The sequence below is a fragment of the Osmerus mordax genome, chromosome 10 (assembly GCF_038355195.1).
Source record: "Osmerus mordax isolate fOsmMor3 chromosome 10, fOsmMor3.pri, whole genome shotgun sequence".
In the NCBI taxonomy this organism is placed as follows: Eukaryota; Metazoa; Chordata; class Actinopteri; order Osmeriformes; family Osmeridae; genus Osmerus; species Osmerus mordax.
Genome location: NC_090059.1, coordinates 18,708,062 through 18,728,810, shown reverse-complemented (window position 1 = coordinate 18,728,810; position 20,749 = coordinate 18,708,062). Strand labels below are relative to the sequence as shown.

Below are 20,749 nucleotides of genomic sequence, written 5' to 3'. Positions count from 1 at the left end.
CTGACTCCCTACCTGACGCCATCTGCCGTCGCTGTATTTTAGGTACCTTGACGACATCTTTGGTATCTGGGAGGGAGATATGAACAGCTTTAAAGCATTCTTAATGGTTTTAAACACACATCATCCGGCCATTACAATAACACACAACGTCCAGAGAGAAACACTAGAATTTTTAGACACACGGGATTTCGAAATATAAGCCTTTGCCTTTTAAATATGTATTGTTTATTTAATTTCTTGACATTGTTAAATCAAACAATTATTGATTGAAATAACAATATTTTTCATTCAATTATTATTTCAAATATCCCGAACGCACTCATTAAAGTGCGTTCTTTTCTCAAATGTTCTACTTCAATAACTGTTTGGTCACTTTTTACTGTGCCACTATTTTGGAAGTGGGTCATTTAAAATACCCTGGAGTGGAGAACAAATATTATATACACAACCAAAGATGATCAATAGCGTTGTACACCATTGTCATGGTACATTGCCACCTTTATTTTGAAAAACCGTTCCCCGGAAGTAGCCTACTTTCCTGTCTTGTTGAAAAGGCTTGTTATTTGTGAATTTATAGTGACACTAGTAATAGTGTTGGAGTGCGATTCAAAATGTCAAAAACACAGTTACTTAAAGCCTTGGTTAACGAACGATTAGCGATCGCAGTTTTGGAAATATATGAGGCAGTGGAAAAAACGATAACTGAATTCCAAGAGGAGGTGGAACGTACAAAGGAGGACAACGCGCGTCTCCAGAGACTGTTGGACGCGGTGTTGAAACCTGAGATTAAATTACAGAGAACAGGTACTTTTCTCAGCGCCCAGTTTTTTTTGTCATTTTGCACACAATAATTAAACTGATGTTTAATTGTGACCCACTAGCTCGTTATCACTGACACGTTTGTTGTTAAGCGATGCATGTACTGAACGCTGCTTGAATTTAGTGATACATTTGGCTAGCATAGAGCGTTGGGGTAGTAGCTAGAATCTCGAAGGTCTCAGGTTGGAAGCCTCAGAGTTAATATTTTAATAAGTGTTTTGCTGTGTTAATAAACGTGTCTGTGTTTATACGAAAATAAAACCAACTAAACACGCAGTGTTGTGTTTTCAGACGCTCAGCAGTGTCCTGGGGTTTCTGCAGGGTGGGGTTCTGCTGGTGACCAGCCTGGTGCTGGTGAGGAGGACTGTGACGAGCCTGATGACGAGGAGTGCAGCATGAATAAGGAGCAGGCTGATCACATGCACGTTAAACAGGAGCAGAAGTGCAGCCAGGAGCAGCTGCTACAGCAATTCAAGTCTGAAGAAACTGAACTCTTACTGGTTCATAGCAATCCAGAAATGTTCAATTTTGAAGATGAACCTCAACTTACACAATACCAAACGCAGACAATTGAACAGGAGGCGACTTTCTGGGCCTCTCCCTTCAGTCAGGCTATGGGGCAGATACCACATGAACCAGAGGAAGATGACAGAATACCAGATCCAAGCAGTCAGTTACTGTTCCCCTCTGCAGTAAGCAATTAGTTTTTTTGTTACAGTGTGATTTTGATTTGCCTTCGTACCGTAACTTTAGCCCTAAATATCTGCACCCAAGTAAAAAGTCAAAGTAGTTTTATGACATGTATTATTTATGTCATGTTCAGTGTAGGGTGTGTAGGCACAAATCTATATCTACCTCTAATTTTTTATTTTATTTTTCTTCACATTCAGTATTCAAGAAAGGCATCTGAGGATGTCTCCAGCCATTTAGAATGCAGTGATGTGGACCAATCTAACACAATTGAGCCTTCATACCCCAGTGCCCTACAATCTAGGAAAACACATGGGTCACTCACTGCAGTGGACAAGAAGACCTCCATCCATGTTCTGCCGATGTCACAGGGAAGAGGCGGCCCAATATACAGTAAAAAACAGTACTGCCTGTACTGCTGTAGGCCATATTCTAAAATATCTAGACACCTTGAACATGTGCATTGTAACGAGTCAGAGGTGGCAAAGGCAATTCAATTTCCAAAGAATTCCAAGGAAAGAAGACTCCATTTGAACTATCTCAGAAAACGAGGCAACTTTGCCCATAATACAGATGTTTGCAGAAAAGGGTCTGGACAAATGATAGTCTGTCAACGACCAAGGCGGAGCATGGAAGCCAAAGATTTCATTCACTGTGTTTATTGCAGAGGCCTTTATTCCAAGAAGTTCTTGTGGAAACATGTGAGGCACTGCCAACTCAAAGACAATGATGATGCAAACTGTCAACCCAAAAAATCCTGCAATGGAAGAAAAAAAGGTAGAAAACAATCTCAGGCTGCTGCTAGACCAAACGTGTCAGAGATCAGTGAAGCTGCTGGACCATCTATCACTGCATGCTTGACTGCATCCACAAAAGAGGATAAAGGTACCTTGTTATCCATTATATACTCAACTTTAAAATTGTTATGTAAAAGTACAACACTGTACGTGGTTATTACATTTTCACATCACCTGGAAGCTTCATAGTGCTATTTTACATCCATTCCAGTCATCATCTCATGTATCTCATAGGTTCACCCAGACGGTTCAAGAAAAAATGGGAGGTGAATGAGGTAACAGCCATCGAGAGACACATGATGAGGTTCATCACCAGACACAAACTGCCTGGTAAGAAAGACTGTCTCCAGTGCATTAAAGAAGAGCCAGATGTTCTTCAGAACAGGACATGGGTGATTGTCAAGAATTATGTGAGAAACAGAATCACTGCTCTACAGAAAAACGCCAAATTAGAGTAATGATGTCTGACAGAAATGTGATAGCATGCACTAAGGTAGAGGATACTGAAGTAATTGTGATGGAAATTATTGTTATTATTCATCTTCCCTTAAAACCCTTCTATTGTCAGGTGTAGTTGAGTAATGAGAAATTGGACCCAATGTTATTGTGACCCAAAGATAATAGGTGTTAATAGGAGAGTTAACTGAATGTACAGTTTATATATTATACTGGTAAACTGTTCATTTAAAAGGCACTGACAACATTGATGTCCTGCAAAAAGAATTTAGAGAGAATGATTTGATAGCATGCTTTTACCACATGCTTCCATTGGGATTCCTAGCTACAGTGATGTTACTGATGATACTATCATAGATCAGTAGCAAATGATGCCATTTAAGGATACATGCAATACAAAAGATAAATGTATTTTAAATTTAGCATTCCAGTAATTGAACATGATTGCACATCTGATGGGAATAAATTGTTGAATTAAACATTTGTTTGAGTCTTCTGACCCACAATTGTCTTGAGTTAATTTTTTATTCATTTCAGTTGTGAAAATGTCCTATCTCACTCACAGACTAAAGTTAGCAGGCTTGGTATAGGTTATTATGTGTATTAGAGGTCTTGTATATTGCATACTATTTTGTATATTTAGGAGGTTTATTATTATTTTATTTATATTCTATTTTAGTTTATCATAGATTTAATCTATGTTCTTAGTACTTATATGTTATGCCAGGTTGCTTGCGTTGTCTTGTCCAAAGAATGTCAATGCCTAGTCTGACCTTGTGTTGCTCTGTGCACCTGACAATAAAAACTTTAAACAATTATGTCCAACGCTGTGACTGGCCTGACACTCCAGCACAGTAGGTGGCGGTGTATGCACCTTACAGCTGTATGCGATCCGCCAACCAGAAGAAGACCCCGGCAACATTCTGCTGCTGCGTGAAGCGTTGAAAAGTTTGTCACCGAAGGATCGCATCCATGTTCAGCAAAATGTCCAAACTACAGTTGTTTCAAGCTTTTCTCACCGACCGATTAACTGTTGCAGCTATTGAAATATTGGGAGCAGTGGAGAACACAATAACTGAATACCAGGAAGAGATGGACCGAACTAAGGAGGATAACGCACGTCTACAGAGGCTGTTGGACTTGGTTTTCAACCCAGAGATTAAGTTACACAGAGCAGGTTTGTGTAAAGGTAGATTCATAATCAAAATAAACGAAACACACAGCTCTCAATTTGTGTTCGTAGCTAGATATCGAAGGACACGCTTGGTTTGCTTGGATTTACGAAGGGATGGCTCAAATAGCTTGCTAGCCTAACTATTTGTAGGTTGACGTTGTGTTCAAGCTAATCAAGCGTGCACTTCGATACTACACTACAGTACTGTCTTTCGTATATCATCATTTAACAAAGACGAATAACATTTCAGATAATTTACGATGTTCACAAGTAGCGGTATCCAAAGCTTGGCTTTCGAACTGGCGAATTCGAACTGAGTTATCCATCGCTTGTATGGTTGATGTTTTGAAGTACGGAATTTCGTTTTCGGCAACGTTTTTTTCGGTAGGTAAGAACACTAATTGAAAGGCGTTTATTAAATTCTGATGGAAAACTGACTCCATAGGTTTGACTCACCCCAAGCTAGTGTTACCACTTTAGTTGCAGTTAATAACTTCTAAGGTATAAGTAAGGTTACCAATCAGTAACTGGTTCCACTTCTTGTCCCTTGACTAGACCGTCTCCCGTGCCTGATGTCTGCTGCCTGTGATGACGACCCCAGTCGGCACCAAGAGCTGTCACAGATCATCGAGGTGAAAGTAGAGCAGGAGGAAATATGGACCACACGAGACGATATTAAAACCGAACCTGAAGCAGAAACCAGTAGAGCATCAGAACTAACACCTGACCTTGGGCATTCTATTGCAGCAACTCTAGAGGAATCATTCAGTGTAAGATGTGTTTCAACACTGTTAAAGGCCTGCTCCACTGCACTGCGAGTACTACACTATTGAATAATATACAAAAAAACATCACCTATGCAAGAGTGTATTATGTTTATTGCTTAGTGCTTAATGGGGAGGGTGTACTGTACCAACTACCTCAGGGGGACTAAATGCCACTAGGTAGAACCTAGAACCCTAACCAACTGTAATGTGTACTCTGTCAGTTCAAAATAAATGAAAAGAAACCTGTCAAATATAAGGCAATTTTTCCAGTCATATATTATTTAGTCGTACTGTAAAATGTTGTCTAGTTCTCGTGGACCCAGTATTGTGCATTGTCACACCACACCCCTATTGCTTTTGTGTTATTGTTATAGGATGTGGAGCCAGACCCTGTGGAACAGATGGAGGATGTGGAACCAGACCCTGTAGGACAGATTGAGGATGTGGAACCAGACCCTGTGGAACAGATGGAGGATGTGGAACCAGACCCTGTGGAACAGATGGAGAAACCTAAACAGAGAACCATGGCTGACTTTGTCAAGTAAGGACAATATAGCTCTAATCGCATAAATTGCCTAAAGGAAGTATGCCAAAAAATATAGGCCTCATGATTGAGTGCTCAGTTTGCCTGTCAAATCATAGTAACTGGATATACAATATCAGTAATCAAATAGCTTTTATGATATGGTATTTACAACCGCATTAATGGCAGTGATGATATCCACTATGTACATAGGAATATGCTCTACAGATGGTATCCACTATGTACATAGGACTATGCTCTACAGATGATATCCACTAAGTACATGGGACTATGCTCTACAGATGATATCCACTGTGTACATAGGACTATGCTCTACAGATTATATCCACTATGTACATAGGAATATGCTCTACAGAGGACCCCAAGACGATCCGCCAGAATCGCTGAACTCAACAGTCTACAAGGAGTTTGCCAAAGGCCTGGCGCCATTGGTTCCATCAATGGACATCAGCTGCGAGATCCCATTGGTGGACACTGCTTTTGGTAAAGTCCCTGTAGGAAGCCCCCTGTCATACCAGATGCCTTTGCCAAACAGCAGCCACACCAGCCCCCACACTGACACACCTCCCCGGCCTCCCTTGCCTCTGGGGGACTACAGACTAGAGCCATCAAGCTGCATGTTTGTGTTCAGTGAACAGGAACTGCAGTATCTGAAGTCAATAGAAACCTCGTGGGATATGGCTCACAGAATTGAGAAGGCGACCAGAGACAAGAGTGTCTCGATAGAGAGAGACCAGCTGAGACGGCCCCGGCTCACCTCCCACTTCTGGGAAATTTGTCATATCAGAGAGCAGAGCAAAGCAGAGCATCTTGCAGAGAGAGTACGGAAGGGCACCCCTCGCTCGGTGAAAAGGGTTCGGGGGGTGGAATCTGCAGCCGTGTGGGAGTACTGTCGGGCTATTAACGTCAACTACTCACCGTGTGGGTTCATCACCCACCCAGACGCCCCCTGGCTGGGGTGCTCTCCGTACGGACTCAGCTTCGATCCCACGGAGAGCCCGCCCTTCGGCCTGCTGGAGATCATCTTTCCCAAGACCAGGAGCTACGTCAGCTGCCCCTTCCTCAGCGTACGAGGTGGAGCACTGCAGCTGAAGCAGAACCACTCCTACTTCTGGCAGCTGCAGGCCCAGCTGCTGCTCACTGGGCTGCAGTGGTGCGACTTTGTGGTGTTTGCTGAGGACGATGTGTGGATCCAGCGCATCTTCAGAGATGATGAGGTAGTAAATATCATAAGAGAGAAAACGGAACATTTCTTTCTTTATTTTTACATGCCGAAATGTCTATATATGAGCACAATCTAAATTACTGTCAGTTTTTGTTGGAAGAAAGTCTCATTCAAACCGGTTATTTTACGATAACTAATGTGTTCCTTATAGAAAATTCATCATTCGGGAATTATATTCCCATTTTAACTTAGATTAATTGTATGGTATTTGTTTAATTGCTACTGATATGACATTGATTCTACCTGCTGTAAAATGTCTCATTTCAATTTTTGGGGGATTGTGTTATTTTCCAAACAGCCAGCAGGTTGGGAACTTGCTCTCTCAGAAGTCAAACTTTGATCCTTTAGTGGGAACAGTGATGTAAACTGTCTCATAGAGAACAGACATCAGAATAAAGTCAATGCATTCCAACACCAACCCTTTGATTTATTTTCCTTGGTATAAAATCAGGGGATTGGTAAAGCTCAGTAGGTATAGTAAGTACATTTTAATTATAAAGCACTCTAACACAGCAAGGCTGACCGAGGTGCCGAACAAAAGCACAAAAATGACACCATAAAATACATAGTAAAAACAAAATACAAACAGTAAAATAAGTAACATCACAACTCAAGAGTTAGTGGGACACGCTAGTGCATATAAGTGCATTTTAAGTTTGGATTTAAAAACAGACAATGAAGGCGCCTGCCTGATAGAAAGGGGAAGCTGATTCCACAGCTGAGGACCAGCAACTGCAAAGGCCCTATCACCTGTGCGTATACAGCACTAACCCCATCATACCTGCAGCCTATAGCCTCTAATAGGATCATACCTGCTGCAGCCCATAGCCTCTAATAGGATCATACCTGCTGCAGCCCATAGCCTCATAGGATCATACCTGCTGCAGCCCATAGCCTCTAATAGGATCATACCTGCAACCCATAGCCTCTAATAGGATCATACCTGCAGCCCATAGCCTCTTATACATTTACATTACATTACATTTATTCATTTAGCAGACACTTTTATCCAAAGCGACTTCCAAGAGAGAGCTTACAAAAGAGCATAGGTCACTGATCATAACAAGATAGCCCCAAAACATTGCGAGCAGCCAAACATGAAGCATACATTGTGAAAAGCAAATAAGTGCCAATGGGGAGAACCATAAGAGCATGTAGTTAAACAAGTTACAAATTAAACAACATGAACCTCAAAAGTGTACCTGTAGAAAAAGCAAGCAACAATAATATAATATAATTCACAGCGAGTACAGAAGTTAAATCAGTTACAACTAACCAACAAGAGCAACAAGTCCCTCAGTAAGAGTCATTGTGTTCCTGGAGGAAGCTAACATCAGGATATAGGATCATACCTGCAGCCCATAGCCTGTAATAGTACCACATCTTCAGGCATGACTGGCTCATCAATGATGATGTGTCCTTGGCAACACTATGGTTGATGCTGTCTTGTCAGATTCAGTGCAGTTTCATAATCAGTAAATAGATAAATATAAATAAGATGGTAGGACTACACGGCAACCATATTCCTGCATCAGCGCTGGACTGATGAGCGGCTTTGCTTTGATGGAAACAAAAGTCTGAGATGGGCGGAGCTGCTGTGGGTTCCTGACACCTTCATTGTTGATTCCAAGAAGTCGTTCCTCCACGACATCACTGTGGAGAACAGACTAATTAGCATATTTCCAAATGGAACCTTTATGCATTGAGGTATAACGTTCAAAGAATCAAATTGAATTGTAGAATATGTTAGAATATGTTAGTGTAAGAAGGGTAGGAGGGTTGGGGTAAGAGAGGCAGGGTAATAATGAGAAGAGGAATATGCAGAGTTTAAGTGAGGGCCGACAGCTGAAATTATGTGCAGACGGTCTGTGCATCTAGGCAGGATTTGCCTCGGGTCAAGGGTTTCAGGATAAGCTGATACCAACTTGGCAGCTGTTACATCGGATTCTTTTGGCTTGGCTTTGGCTTCATTGGCTTGCAGTATGGACCTGACCAAATACCCATGGATAAGCAGACATGCACCCTGCAGCTGGAGAGCTGTAAGGCCCCACACACAACAACACACACAACCACACAGTTACACACGTTAATCTGAATACAAAATAATACAAAACAATTTCCTATTTCGATGAAATGTGCATTCGAGTGTAGCAAACCTACGAGTGATCACAGTGGTAGATGTACAGACACACTGCAGAGGGAATCTGGGAATAGAACGCACCTTCACAACTGCAAACTACTGCAGATGTGTTGCCACAGCAACAGCTTACCATCCAGCCTGAGTCTGTGTTAACAACGGGGCTGCTCAGCCTCGTATACGTCACTGTTCGGTTACTTTGCTGGTTAGACTAATGTGTAATGCACATGCAGCGATTTAAGATAACTGTTTGTGAAGGCACACCTCATTTACTAAAATGTGGGGCCTATTGAACTTTAACCAACATTAGAGATACACATTCATATCCATGAGATATGAATCAGTTCGTAATTAAGTATGCACTCCAATTGAAATGATCAGAAGCTTGTTTGGTCTGTACATGTTCAAATCAGAGTTCACAGCCCATGGTTTGGGCAGATCGGAGATATTAGCATACTGGAACAGAACTAAGACGAGTTTAGTTAGCAACTGTAGATCCTACAACTCATGTCAACCTGAATTATTCAGATGGATCTTATTAATGAATACCTTTTTAGATGTTCCTTGCTCAGGGATAATTTGTTTTTTGATTTAGATTAATGGAAAATGTCAAAGATTATGCTGTAGCTCTTTTTTGTTTGCTTTGTGTAGGTTGTCTATGGTAAATAAGAGTTCTAGGACGTACTTGAGTTTTTTTGATGACAAGAACGATATTTTCCCAGTGTGGTTTCTAATAAATGTACAGTAGTGTAAGCCCTTTTTTTATATTTTCAAAATCTAGGCACAGAGATGTTTTTACAGCCAAAACTAACATTAAGTAGTGCTTGCATATTTTCACAAGCAATTGACAAATAATTTGCAGTGTATTTTACACATTTGATATTAGAATATGAACTACACTATTGACATAAAGGTTCCTTAGTATTGGACCACAAGGAGGATACTCTGGAGTTATACTTCCTGTCGATGAGGACAGGAAAGTAGGGATGTGTGTCCTCTAACCCTCTGGAGTCCAGTGAGACCAAACATTAACAATCAAATTGTTTTCAGTAAATGTGTCACTTATGTTATTGTATTACTAGAATTGTTGTTGATATTTCTACTCTGCATTTGAATATTTAAATGCAGAATCAAGCTATATAAAGGTGCAGTCTTACTGTATGGCATGCACGTGATATATTTGCACATTGAGATGTTTTCAGAATATTTCCCATTCGCTATTGTTTAGTCAGAGTGATACTCTTATAGATCACCCTTTAGAAAACTCAATCATGCTAAAGATATATCATATCAATCATTTATTTGATTATTTTAGAGTTTGAACCGGGTTTGATTTTTTTCTCCTCACCAAAAAAGGTTTATCAAATATTGCATATAATAAATATTTGAAATAATAATTGAATGAAAAATATAGTTATTTCAATCAATAATTGTTTGATTTAACAATGTCAAGAAATTAAATAAACAATACATATTTAAAAGGCAAAGGCTTATATTTCGAAATCCCGTGTGTCTAAAAATTCTAGTGTTTCTCTCTGGACGTTGTGTGTTATTGTAATGGCCGGATGATGTGTGTTTAAAACCTCTAAGAATGCTTTAAAGCTGTTCATATCTCCCTCCCAGATACCAAAGATGTCGTCAAGGTACCTAAAATACAGCGACGGCAGATGGCGTCAGGTAGGGAGTCAGGTGGCTGAGCGGTGAGGGCATCGGGCTAGTAATCCGAAGGTTGCCAGTTCGATATCCGGTCATGCCAACTGACGCTGTGTCCTTGGGCAAGACACTTCACCCTACTTGCCTCGGGGGAATGTCCCTGTTTGTGTAAGTCGCTCTGGATAAGAGCGTCTGCTAAATGACTAAATGTAAAATGTAAATGGCGACATTTCATAAATGCAGATTCTTCCCACCCACTATATACAAGTTTGCATATGCTGGGGCGAATTGTTTGCCCATCGCTGTACCATGGATCTGGAGATAGTGCTTGTTATTAAATTCAAAGTCATTCCGGTCAAGGCTCATCTTTAAAAGTTCTAAAATGTATGTATCAGGTCTTCCTGCAACAGGAACTTTATTTAAAGCAGCTCTAATTGCCTGTAGGCCCAAAGTCGTATCTATGTTTGTGTATAAAGAGTTAATGTCTATAGAAAACAAAAACGCATCATCTGAGACTGAAATTAACCCAACCTTCTCCACAAAGTCATACGTATCCTTAATATAGGAGGCATGTTTGTGTGAAAGCGGGTTAATGTGAAAGTCCAAGTACTCAGCGATGTTGGACGACTCTGAGCCACAGTCGCTCACTGTCGGTCGGCCGCAGGGAACCCGGCCAGGGACAGTCCACTTATCCAGGGCCTTATGTATCTTTGGAAGCAGGTAGAAGACTCTTGGTCTGGGAACATCCGGTCCCAACAGGTAAGTCATTTGTTTTAATGTTATTATGTCAGCCCGAAGCATTTCACCCAAGATGGATCGAATCATAATTTGTGTCTCGGGCTGCATTGAATGTAGTAATGGTGTATAATGATCTGTATTGGCCAATTGTCTCTCTGCTTCCAACAGGTACTGGGTCCTGTCCATAATCACAATTTGTGATCCCTTATCTGCCGGTTTAATTACCAGAGCTGGGTTTTCTGCCAGAGTCTTAATGGTGTGGAGTTCCACTGTGCTCAAATTGTAATTTTGTCCCCCCCCCCCCCCCCAGCCCCACTTACCTTAGTCCTCGTCGCCAGCTGCCATCGGGCACTGCCTCTCGTAGGGAACCTGTAAAACATCCGGGTACCGGAAGAAAAATCTTTGAGTGGAATTTAGAAGTCACAAAGCCAATACTGTTTTTAGGAGATTATAATCTCGCAATAATACCTACCTTTGAGGATAACAACATTCAGATAGACAGCTTCCCAGGAGCCTCTTGTGATCACCTAAGGGGAGTAATAGCAAAGCTAATGCCTCAAACACAAGTGGAAAAGGTGATCCTCTCTGTGGGCCTGGTGAACTGTCTGAATGAAAATGTACCTCACACGTTACTAAAACAGATGCGGCGACTTCTAGCAGTGTGTGACACAGTATTTCCACATGCTACCATCTATGTAGCACAGATCCACTTCTCGGATAGGCTTAAAAAGAACCAACAGAGTCTATTGAGGAGATTCAATGAGGACATTGTCAAACATTGTGAATACTTACCTGTCTTGGAGACGCGCCATTTCTGTGTGATGCCAAAGGACCCAGTCCACTGGACACCGGAAACTGCTGATAACATTTTTAAACTGTGGCTTGAATTTTTAAACTAGATGGAGATGAGTGTGACAATACAGCTCCAACATCTAACATCATGAACCTCTCAAGGCCTTATAGACTGAATGAGGTCGAGAAAAAGGTGTTAGAACTAGGACTTACCTTCATTCCTACTCCCAGACAGCCAGACCGCGGGGAATTGCGCAGGGACCTCCATGTGTATCACAGGACACTGAAACTATTAGACCATTTTAATTATGAAAATGAATATGTTCATACACCCTTCACGGACCCTTCTAGCTGGGTGCCAAGAAGGGTGACTAATACAATTGAGACCCTTATCGAGAAGGATCTGGAAGCCTTAAGGGCTTTTAGACCAAGACCGGAACAAAATTACAATTTGAGCACAGTGGAACTCCACGCCATTAAGACCAACCCAGAACCATGTCACCCCACTAGAACCAGACCCATTTTAAAAGGTGTCTATAAGACGTCTATACAACTGTTCATATCCAATGATAATATGTGTATGCAATATTAAGAATACGGTTCTGCTATGCATGTAAATGTGATGTTTTTTCGTAATAAAATAATTTAGTGGCTTGTTAAAATCATAATAAAATAACCGTTTGATAATAATAATAAATAATTGTTATCGTAATAAAATAATTGTTTGAGATTTCTTGTCATATTCAACTTACCACTGGATGGAGCTGTAATATAAAATTATGCTTTTTGTCCACTTGTATTCACATTCCTCTGAAAATGGGTCACTTCTTCCTTAGTTCCTACATGGCCAAATGTCTCCTTGCAGCAGTGTTACTACTCAAGCCCTTAATTTGCTAATAATAAGCTGACACGCTAAACATGGCCGTCAAAGCTGGCTTTTTAATTAAGTGAGTTAGGCCTATGTATACAAAAATACAACATTGATAATATATTACACAAATAAGATTGCAATCACAATGAATACAATGACACATACACATGTAGGGCTCTCAAGTCTCACGCATTTACCGTGAGACTCACGCATTTCAACCATTTCTCATTCAGTACCTTGTATTTCTCACACAATTCCATAATTAGCCTTATTGATTCATGGTAGGCCTATGTGGGAGAATCAGTATTAGCCTTCGATTGATAAGGCAATGTTCTAACAACAACAATAATAATTTAGTAATTGGTGGGGATTAATAAACGTTATAGAATTATAAAATCAACCAGAATTATAGAAGAAAAAACGAACGAATTTCAGCCTACTTTTAGTCCATGCATCCGCCAAAATGAATCGGCGGAAATTCCCAACATAACTAGGCTAGCTCTAGCTAGGATTTGAGCACTAACATTAGCTAGGCTAGCTATCTAACAATTTTTTGCTACATTATAATAATAATAATAATAATAATACATTTTATTTTCCAAGGCGCCTTTCTCGGCACTCAAGGACACTGTACAGAGGTATATAAAAAACATTAAAAGCAATTGAAATACAACAACATTAAAACAACAGAAGGAAGCAGTGCAAATGACATTACGTGGAATAGGCAGTAGTAAAGAGATGTGTTTTGAGTTGTGATTTGAAATGGTGGAATTAATCAATATTTCTGAGTTGGGGTGGTAGTGAGTTCCAGAGATGGGGAGCAGAGCGGCTGAATGCTCTACTCCCCATGGTGGTGAGACGGGGAGCAGAGCGGCTGAATGCTCTACTCCCCATGGTGGTGAGGCGGGGAGCAGAGCGGCTGAATGCTCTACTCCCCATGGTGGTGAGGCGGGGAGCAGAGCGTCTGAATGCTCTACTCCCCATGGTGGTGAGACGGGGAGCAGAGCGGCTGAATGCTCTACTCCCCATGGTGGTGAGGCGGGGAGCAGAGCGTCTGAATGCTCTACTCCCCATGGTGGTGAGACGGTGAGCAGAGCGGCTGAATGCTCTACTCCCCATGGTGGTGAGACGGGGAGCAGAGCAGCTAAATGCTCTACTCCCCATGGTGGTGAGACAGGCAGAGGGGACAGACAGGTGTATAGAGGAAGAGGATCTGAGGGAGCGGGAGGTAGTGGGACCCTGGAGGAGATCAGACAAATATGGGGGGGTGAGGTGGTTGATGGCCTTAAATGTAAACAGGAGGATCTTGTATTGTATGCAAAACTGGAGCCAGTGGAGCTGTTGAAGGACAGGAGTGATGTGGTGGATAGAGGGGGTGCGAGTTATAATGCGGGCAGCTGAATTCTGGACCAGTTGAAGTTCATGGAGGGATTTGCGAGGGAGGCCAAAAAGGAGGGAGTTGCAATAATCTAAACGGGAGGTGACGAGACTGTGTACAAGAATGGCGGCAGTGTGGGGGGTAAGGGAGGGGCGGAGACGGTTGATATTTTGCAGATGATAATAGGCTGACCGGGTGATGTTATTGATGTGGGGCTGAAAGGATAGTGTGCTGTCAAGGATGACACCCAGACTCTTAACCTTGGGGGATGGTGAAACGGAGGAGTTGTCAATAATAAGAGAAAAATAAAGTGGATTTGGTGCCAATGAGGAGGATTTGGTGCCAATGAGGAGAACCTCGGTTTTATTACTGTTTAATTTGAGGAAGTTTTGGGTGAACCAGATTATTATCTTATTTCAGTGATGCAATCAGTAAGGGAGGTGGGCAGAAGAGTGGACGAGGGTTTGGTCGAAAGGTAGAGCTGGCTGTCATCAGCATAACAGTGTAAGTGAATGTTGAATTTGCAAAAGATATTGCCAAGGGGAAGGAGGTAAATGATGAAGAGAAGGGGCCCCAGGACAGAGCCCTGGGGCACACCTGAAGTGACAGAGGAAGGAGTGGATTTAAAACTCTTGAGTTGGATGAACTGAGTGCGGTCAGAAAGGTAAGATGTGAACCAGTTTAACGGAGTGTGGGTGATGCCAATCGAAGATAGCCTGTTGAGGAGGGTGGTGTGACAGATGGTGTCAAAGGCTGCACTCAGGTTGAGGAGGATGAGGATGGTAAATAGTCCAGAATCAGCTGCCGTGAGGAGATTGTTAGTGATTTTGAGAAGTGCTGTTTCAGTAATATGGAGTTGGCGGAAACCAGACTGGAACTGTTCATAAAGGTTATTGTGGGATAGGTGAGAATGGAGTTGAGAGGCAACTGTTTTTTCTAGGATTTTGGAAATGAAAGGTAGATTGGATATAGGACGGAATTTATTGAAGTTGGAGGGTTCGGCACCAGGTTTTCTCAGAATTGGGGTAATGGCAGCATTTTAATGTACTTATATGTCAGCTTGCTTGCTAGTCTTTCTTGTTAACTCACATAAATAATTGGTCTGTCTCCATTTCAAACAAATCTGCCATCTGTAAATGGGAGAGATCTCCGTGAGGGCAACCTACGGTCAATGAAAAAAAGTGAGAAGCTGCACAACCTGAGTGTAGGGTTAAGAGAGCAATAGTTAAGGCTTAACATAACCTGCTTTGGTTATTAAAAGTCAAGTTTCTTACTTCACTGGAAGTTCTAAGCCTGGCCGTGGTAGTTACGCAGGTTACCTCTCTTTACAATGTGTGCTTACTGTGGCACTAATAGACACGTTGTCTTCTTTGATCGCTCAAATAAACTTGCCGTGAAAGCGAACTGTTGTGTGATAACTGTTTGGCTCCTGTGCTTTTAAACATGTGTGATAAGCGCGACTCAAGTGAACGGATCTTTTGGGCGGACGCTGTGTTAGGGGGGTGTTAAGTGGGTTAGGGTTGTTATATTGCAAGTGGGTTAGGGTTGCAAGTGGGCCGCAAAGTGGAAAAGGTTAGGAATGGTTGCTTAAGATGATAGGGCTAAACGTAGCCTACATACACATTCAGAGTGGAGAGGTGGAAGGAAGAAACCCAAAAGCGGATGGCCATTGTTTGAACATATCTGAGTACTGTGCTGGCTGGATACATAATTCACCAGTTGACCTACATAGTGTTTCCTATGCTTGTCCCATGCTGTGCTGATGCAGTCCTCCTCTCCAGAAAGCCTGATGTTTAGTTGTTGTTTAGTGGTGTTTTACATGACTTTCACTTGTCAGTTGAAGTAAAGTATTTCTCTGATTACTGTGTCTTGATTAATTACCAAGCAGCATCAGAGTTAAAACAAGATGTTTACCATGTTGCCTGATCCAATCTGGACTACTGCTTGACTTGATGTGTCATTCAGTAGATATGGTGAAAACCTTTTACACATGCTCCTTTAATGTGTTGAGGGGATGATTGTTCTCGTGTGCACATGGGTCTGGGGTTTGAGTGCAACACCCCAGAAAGCTGATCCCAGGCCCCTCCTGTCACTCTGCTGTTGTACATGAACCAAATGTTCCAGCAGAGCTGTGATTGGGTATGACAGAATAAGCAGAAAAACGCTGACAAATATTTAACAAGGTCTTAAATCAAATGTGACAGCTGCCATGCAGCGACTGTCTCCAACAATGCTGTCATTTACCCTTTTGTGAAGCAAGAGTGATGTCTTTGCAAAGGGGAGGTTCATTCTTGGCTTAATACACTCAGCCAGAGTGCCAGGGTCTCACGTCAGATCCCTGCAGCTCTGGCCTACAGCATGTGGGGATTTTTCTTTTTCAAACCAAGCATGTAGATTACTGATAATGGGAATAGCAGCACATTAGTTTTAGGCTTTTCTTGGATGTAAGTGTTGTTTTAAACACACTCATTAACCCATGTGTTATCTTCGGGTCATTCTGACCCATCAGTCATTGTGATCCACCGTCGTATTGCGACAAATTTACCTCATACAAAAACAAAGTGAAGCATTTTCTTTTATCTGTCGGGCTGTCTCAGACCCCCCACATTGGAATGGTTAAAAGAAAATTATTTTTATTTGTTTTTGTATTGGGTAAAATTGGGTAAACACAACGATGGTTCGTTACGAACCTTTGGGTCATGTGACCCGAAGGCAGCACGAGGGTTAAGCTGTCAGACCCAGCGCAGCTTATGAAGAGAAACCATGCATCCCATGGTGGGCTTGTTCAGGGTTTGTTGTGGTCAACATTTCAAAAATAAACTTGACCATCATTTCATATTACAAAATATGGCTCGACCATTGAGCAGGTTTAGAATGACTGATGCGTACAACATAGTAGGGTTAAGTGTGTGCAGTCCAGATTTAGGGTTAGGTGTGTGCAGTCCAGATTTAGGGTTAGGTGTGTGCAGTCCAGATAAAGGGTTAGGTGTGTGCAGTCCAGATACAGGGTTAGGTGTGTGCAGTCCAGATAAAGGGCTCTATAAGGGGGAGTGCATGGCAGAACAAATATATCCTTTGTAGATTGGACCACAATGCTCTTTGGTGACCTAATTCTATTTTATGGTTGCCTTTCACATCCATCTGTAAAGCTACATTATCCATATCATCACCCATATCATGCTCTCTGTTTGCCATATCACGTGACATCATCAAATGGAGCGAGAAGGCCTCTGTACTCAGTGAAGCAGAGGAGGACCTGTGATGTTACACAAGGGCCGTACTACTGGCCTGTTCTCAACCTACAGTCCACAGCACACTCCTAAGACAAGGGCACTGAAGGATTTGAAGCTCCGCCCCCTCAAATGTATTGAATTTAGCAACAACAACACTAGCTAAATCAATTGCAGATATCAGAACAGCCATACCTGCAGTCTCTGAGTGTTTTATGTTTTAATTACTTTGTCTTTGCATCGTACCAACTGAATAACAGAATGCAACCGTCTGTGATCTGACTTAGATCGGTCGCTGTGACGTAGATCGGTCGGGTTTTGGCTCCGCCTATACAAAACCTGAGCTAAAACGTTCAACAGTCTAACTCCACATTTCAGTGCAACAAAGTTTTCGCTCTTTGCGCATGCTTTCAGGAACTCATTTCACACGTATATAATGTACTGAGAAGCAAATCATGGAATTTGCTTTACAGAATCTTTAAATAATTATACAAGACAGTCTATGAACTATAGAAATGAACCAGGCCACATTCTAAAAAGTGTTAGAATATTCCATGTCATATCATTTTCAGAATCTTATCAAATCATTTAAATAACTGCACAATTCATAGAGGTATATACTTTTTGGATTACTCAATGTATATCCAATCAATAAATGTATATATATAGCCTACCCCCTTTATAGCACCCTTTCACAAATACATATAAAAATTCTGATATTATTTGCTTCTTGTATGAAGCATACAGAACTGAATATCAAATCCATTGTAATGTGGCAATGCGTTCCTTGGTTACAGTACTTATTTAAGGTCAGTGGACTCGTCTACAGCAGAGGCAGAGCTGACTTGTTTCCTGACTGAAATCTACCATGCTAGCTAAGCTGGGGGAGGCATGTTGGCATGGAATCAAGTTGTAGGTTTTAATTCTGCTTGGTTGGTTCTGCTTTAAAAGCACTGCCAGCCACACTAGGGACCTCTATACCAGACCTCTCTATACCAGACCTACCTCTCTATACCAGACCTACCTCTCTATACCAGACCTCTCTATACCAGACCTCTCTATACCAGACCTACCTCTCTATACCCGACCTACCTCTCTATACCAGACCTACCTCTCTATACCAGACCTCTCTATTCCAGACCTCTCTATTCCAGACCTCTCTATACCAGACCTACCTCTCTATACCAGACCTCTCTATACCAGATCTACCTCTCTATACCAGACCAACCTCTCTATACCAGACCAACTTCTCTATACCAGACCTCTCTATACCAGACCAACCTCTCTATACCAGACCTACCTCTCTATACCAGACCTACCTCTCTATACCAGACCTCTCTATACCAGACCAACCTCTCTATACCAGAACAACCTCTCTATACCAGACCAACCTCTCTATACCAGACCTCTCTATACCAGACCTACCTCTCTATACCAGACCTACCTCTCTATACCAGACCTCTCTATACCAGACCAACTTCTCTATACCAGACCAACCTCTCTATACCAGACCAACCTCTCTATACCAGACCTCTCTATACCAGACCTACCTCTCTATACCAGACCAACCTCTCTATACCAGACCTCTCTATACCAGACCAACCTCTCTATACCAGACCTACCTCTCTATACCAGACCTCTCTATACCAGACCTACCTCTCTATACCAGACCTCTCTATACCAGACCAACCTCTCTATACCAGACCTCTCTATACCAGACCAACCTCTCTATACCAGACCTACCTCTCTATACCAGACCAACCTCTCTATACCAGACCAACCTCTCTATACCAGACCTCTCTATACCAGACCTACCTCTCTATACCAGACCTACCTTTCTATACCAGACCTACCTCTCTATACCAGACCTCTCTATACCAGACCTACCTCTCTATACCAGACCTACCTCTCTATACCAGACCTACCTCTCTATACCAGACCTACCTCTCTATACCAGACCTACCTCTCTATACCAGACCTCTCTATACCAGACCTCTCTATACCAGACCTACCTCTCTATACCAGACCTACCTCTCTATACCAGACCTCTCTATACCAGACCTCTCTATACCAGACCTACCTCTCTATACCAGACCTACCTCTCTATACCAGACCTACCTCTCTATACCAGACCTACCTCTCTATACCAGACCTACCTCTCTATACCAGACCTCTCTATACCAGACCTCTCTATACCAGACCTACCTCTCTATACCAGACCTCTCTATACCAGACCTACCTCTCTATACCAGACCTACCTCTCTATACCAGACCTACCTCTCTATACCAGACCTACCTCTCTATACCAGACCTCTCTATACCAGACCTACCTCTCTATACCAGACCTACCTCTCTATACCAGACCTCTCTATACCAGACCTACCTCTCTATACCAGACCTACCTCTCTATACCAGACCTACCTCTCTATACCAGACCTCTCTATACCAGACCTACCTCTCTATACCAGACCTACCTCTCTATACCAGACCTCTCTATACCAGACCTCTCTATACCAGACCTACCTCCTACCAGACACAGTGTATCTAGATACCAGCAGCACTGGGGGGTTGGTTTGGTTGTAGTTTTTACTCTAAAATTATTAGTAGAAATTATATAAACTACATCTATTTTATTCCAACTTGATTTTGAGTATGAGTGGATTTGATAAAGGAATTGTAATGAAGTAAACAAGGTAGCAATTACAAATGTGTAGCTTTATATTGTAAGCTAAGGCTTTTTGTAAAAAGAAAGTGATCAACCAAACTTTCACTTTAACTTGCCAAGCAACTTCCAAAGCTTTTACTCTTGTTTGTGAAAATTGTTTTGGAAAGGAACATCTCATTTATGCCATGACTTGGGGACCTACAAATGGTGGGCGGAGGAGTGACAACTAGCAACCCCTCGACCTTTAGACAACACTGTTGTGGTACTAGATGTTCAGAGTTTCACCCAGCGTTTACACGGTGCTCCCCATCTTACTGATGTTCCTAACAAGATGAAGGGTCACATTGCTGTGGGAAAACAGGCAGTAGGCTAATTGAAAAGGGGCCTAAATTATAGGGATTTAGGCCCCTAAATAAATGCTCAAATCTCCTCTCCCACTCCTACAAAAGTCCTCAATTATAGTCCAGAGGGGGAGAATAGTCCAGTGGGAGAGCCTCGAAACTGTAGCCCACTGTTCTTCTGACTGCGCTTCACAGGAAGGCTCGAGCATGGAAGCATGTCTCTTCGCATCATCGCTGGGGTGCTGATGTGCCCTAGAGCTCAGACGGCAGGAACCATTTGCACCTCTGTAGTAGGGAGTAATAGTAAATGCGTTCCACCTCGTTGAAAACACTCTGAGCTGAATCCCCTTTCCACACAATGTTCCCTAAAATTCGATATTGTATTGTCCATCGGAAAATCTGATTACAATTTTAATGTGGGAAAAATTATAAATGTGGAATTTGCAACCATTTATAAAAACAGTCTATCTAC

The 20,749-nt window shown here is 42.0% G+C and overlaps 1 protein-coding gene and 1 long non-coding RNA gene across 4 annotated transcripts; both read left to right on the top strand.

Annotated features, from left to right (window-relative positions):
* The first annotated feature begins 1,294 nt into the window (after positions 1 to 1,294).
* On the top strand, positions 1,295 to 3,230 carry LOC136950833 (uncharacterized). The gene is made up of 3 exons (XR_010877512.1): positions 1,295 to 1,511; positions 1,710 to 2,394; positions 2,541 to 3,230. It is a non-coding gene; the product is annotated as an uncharacterized lncRNA (long non-coding RNA).
* Positions 3,231 to 3,718: 488 nt separating this feature from the next.
* On the top strand, positions 3,719 to 6,879 carry LOC136950800 (uncharacterized). Of its 3 annotated transcripts, XM_067245273.1 has the most exons (5): positions 3,719 to 3,939; positions 4,492 to 4,706; positions 5,078 to 5,244; positions 5,588 to 6,464; positions 6,771 to 6,879. In XM_067245273.1, exons 1-5 carry the CDS (start codon positions 3,735 to 3,737, stop codon positions 6,810 to 6,812), a joined length of 1,506 nt encoding a protein of 501 aa, XP_067101374.1. In that variant the 5' UTR covers positions 3,719 to 3,734; the 3' UTR covers positions 6,813 to 6,879. The 3 variants fall into 3 exon arrangements, with proteins under 3 accessions (XP_067101374.1, XP_067101373.1, XP_067101372.1); XM_067245272.1 differs by having other exon boundaries at positions 5,111 to 5,244; positions 5,588 to 6,828; XM_067245271.1 differs by having other exon boundaries at positions 5,588 to 6,828.
* The last annotated feature ends 13,870 nt before the right edge of the window (positions 6,880 to 20,749 follow it).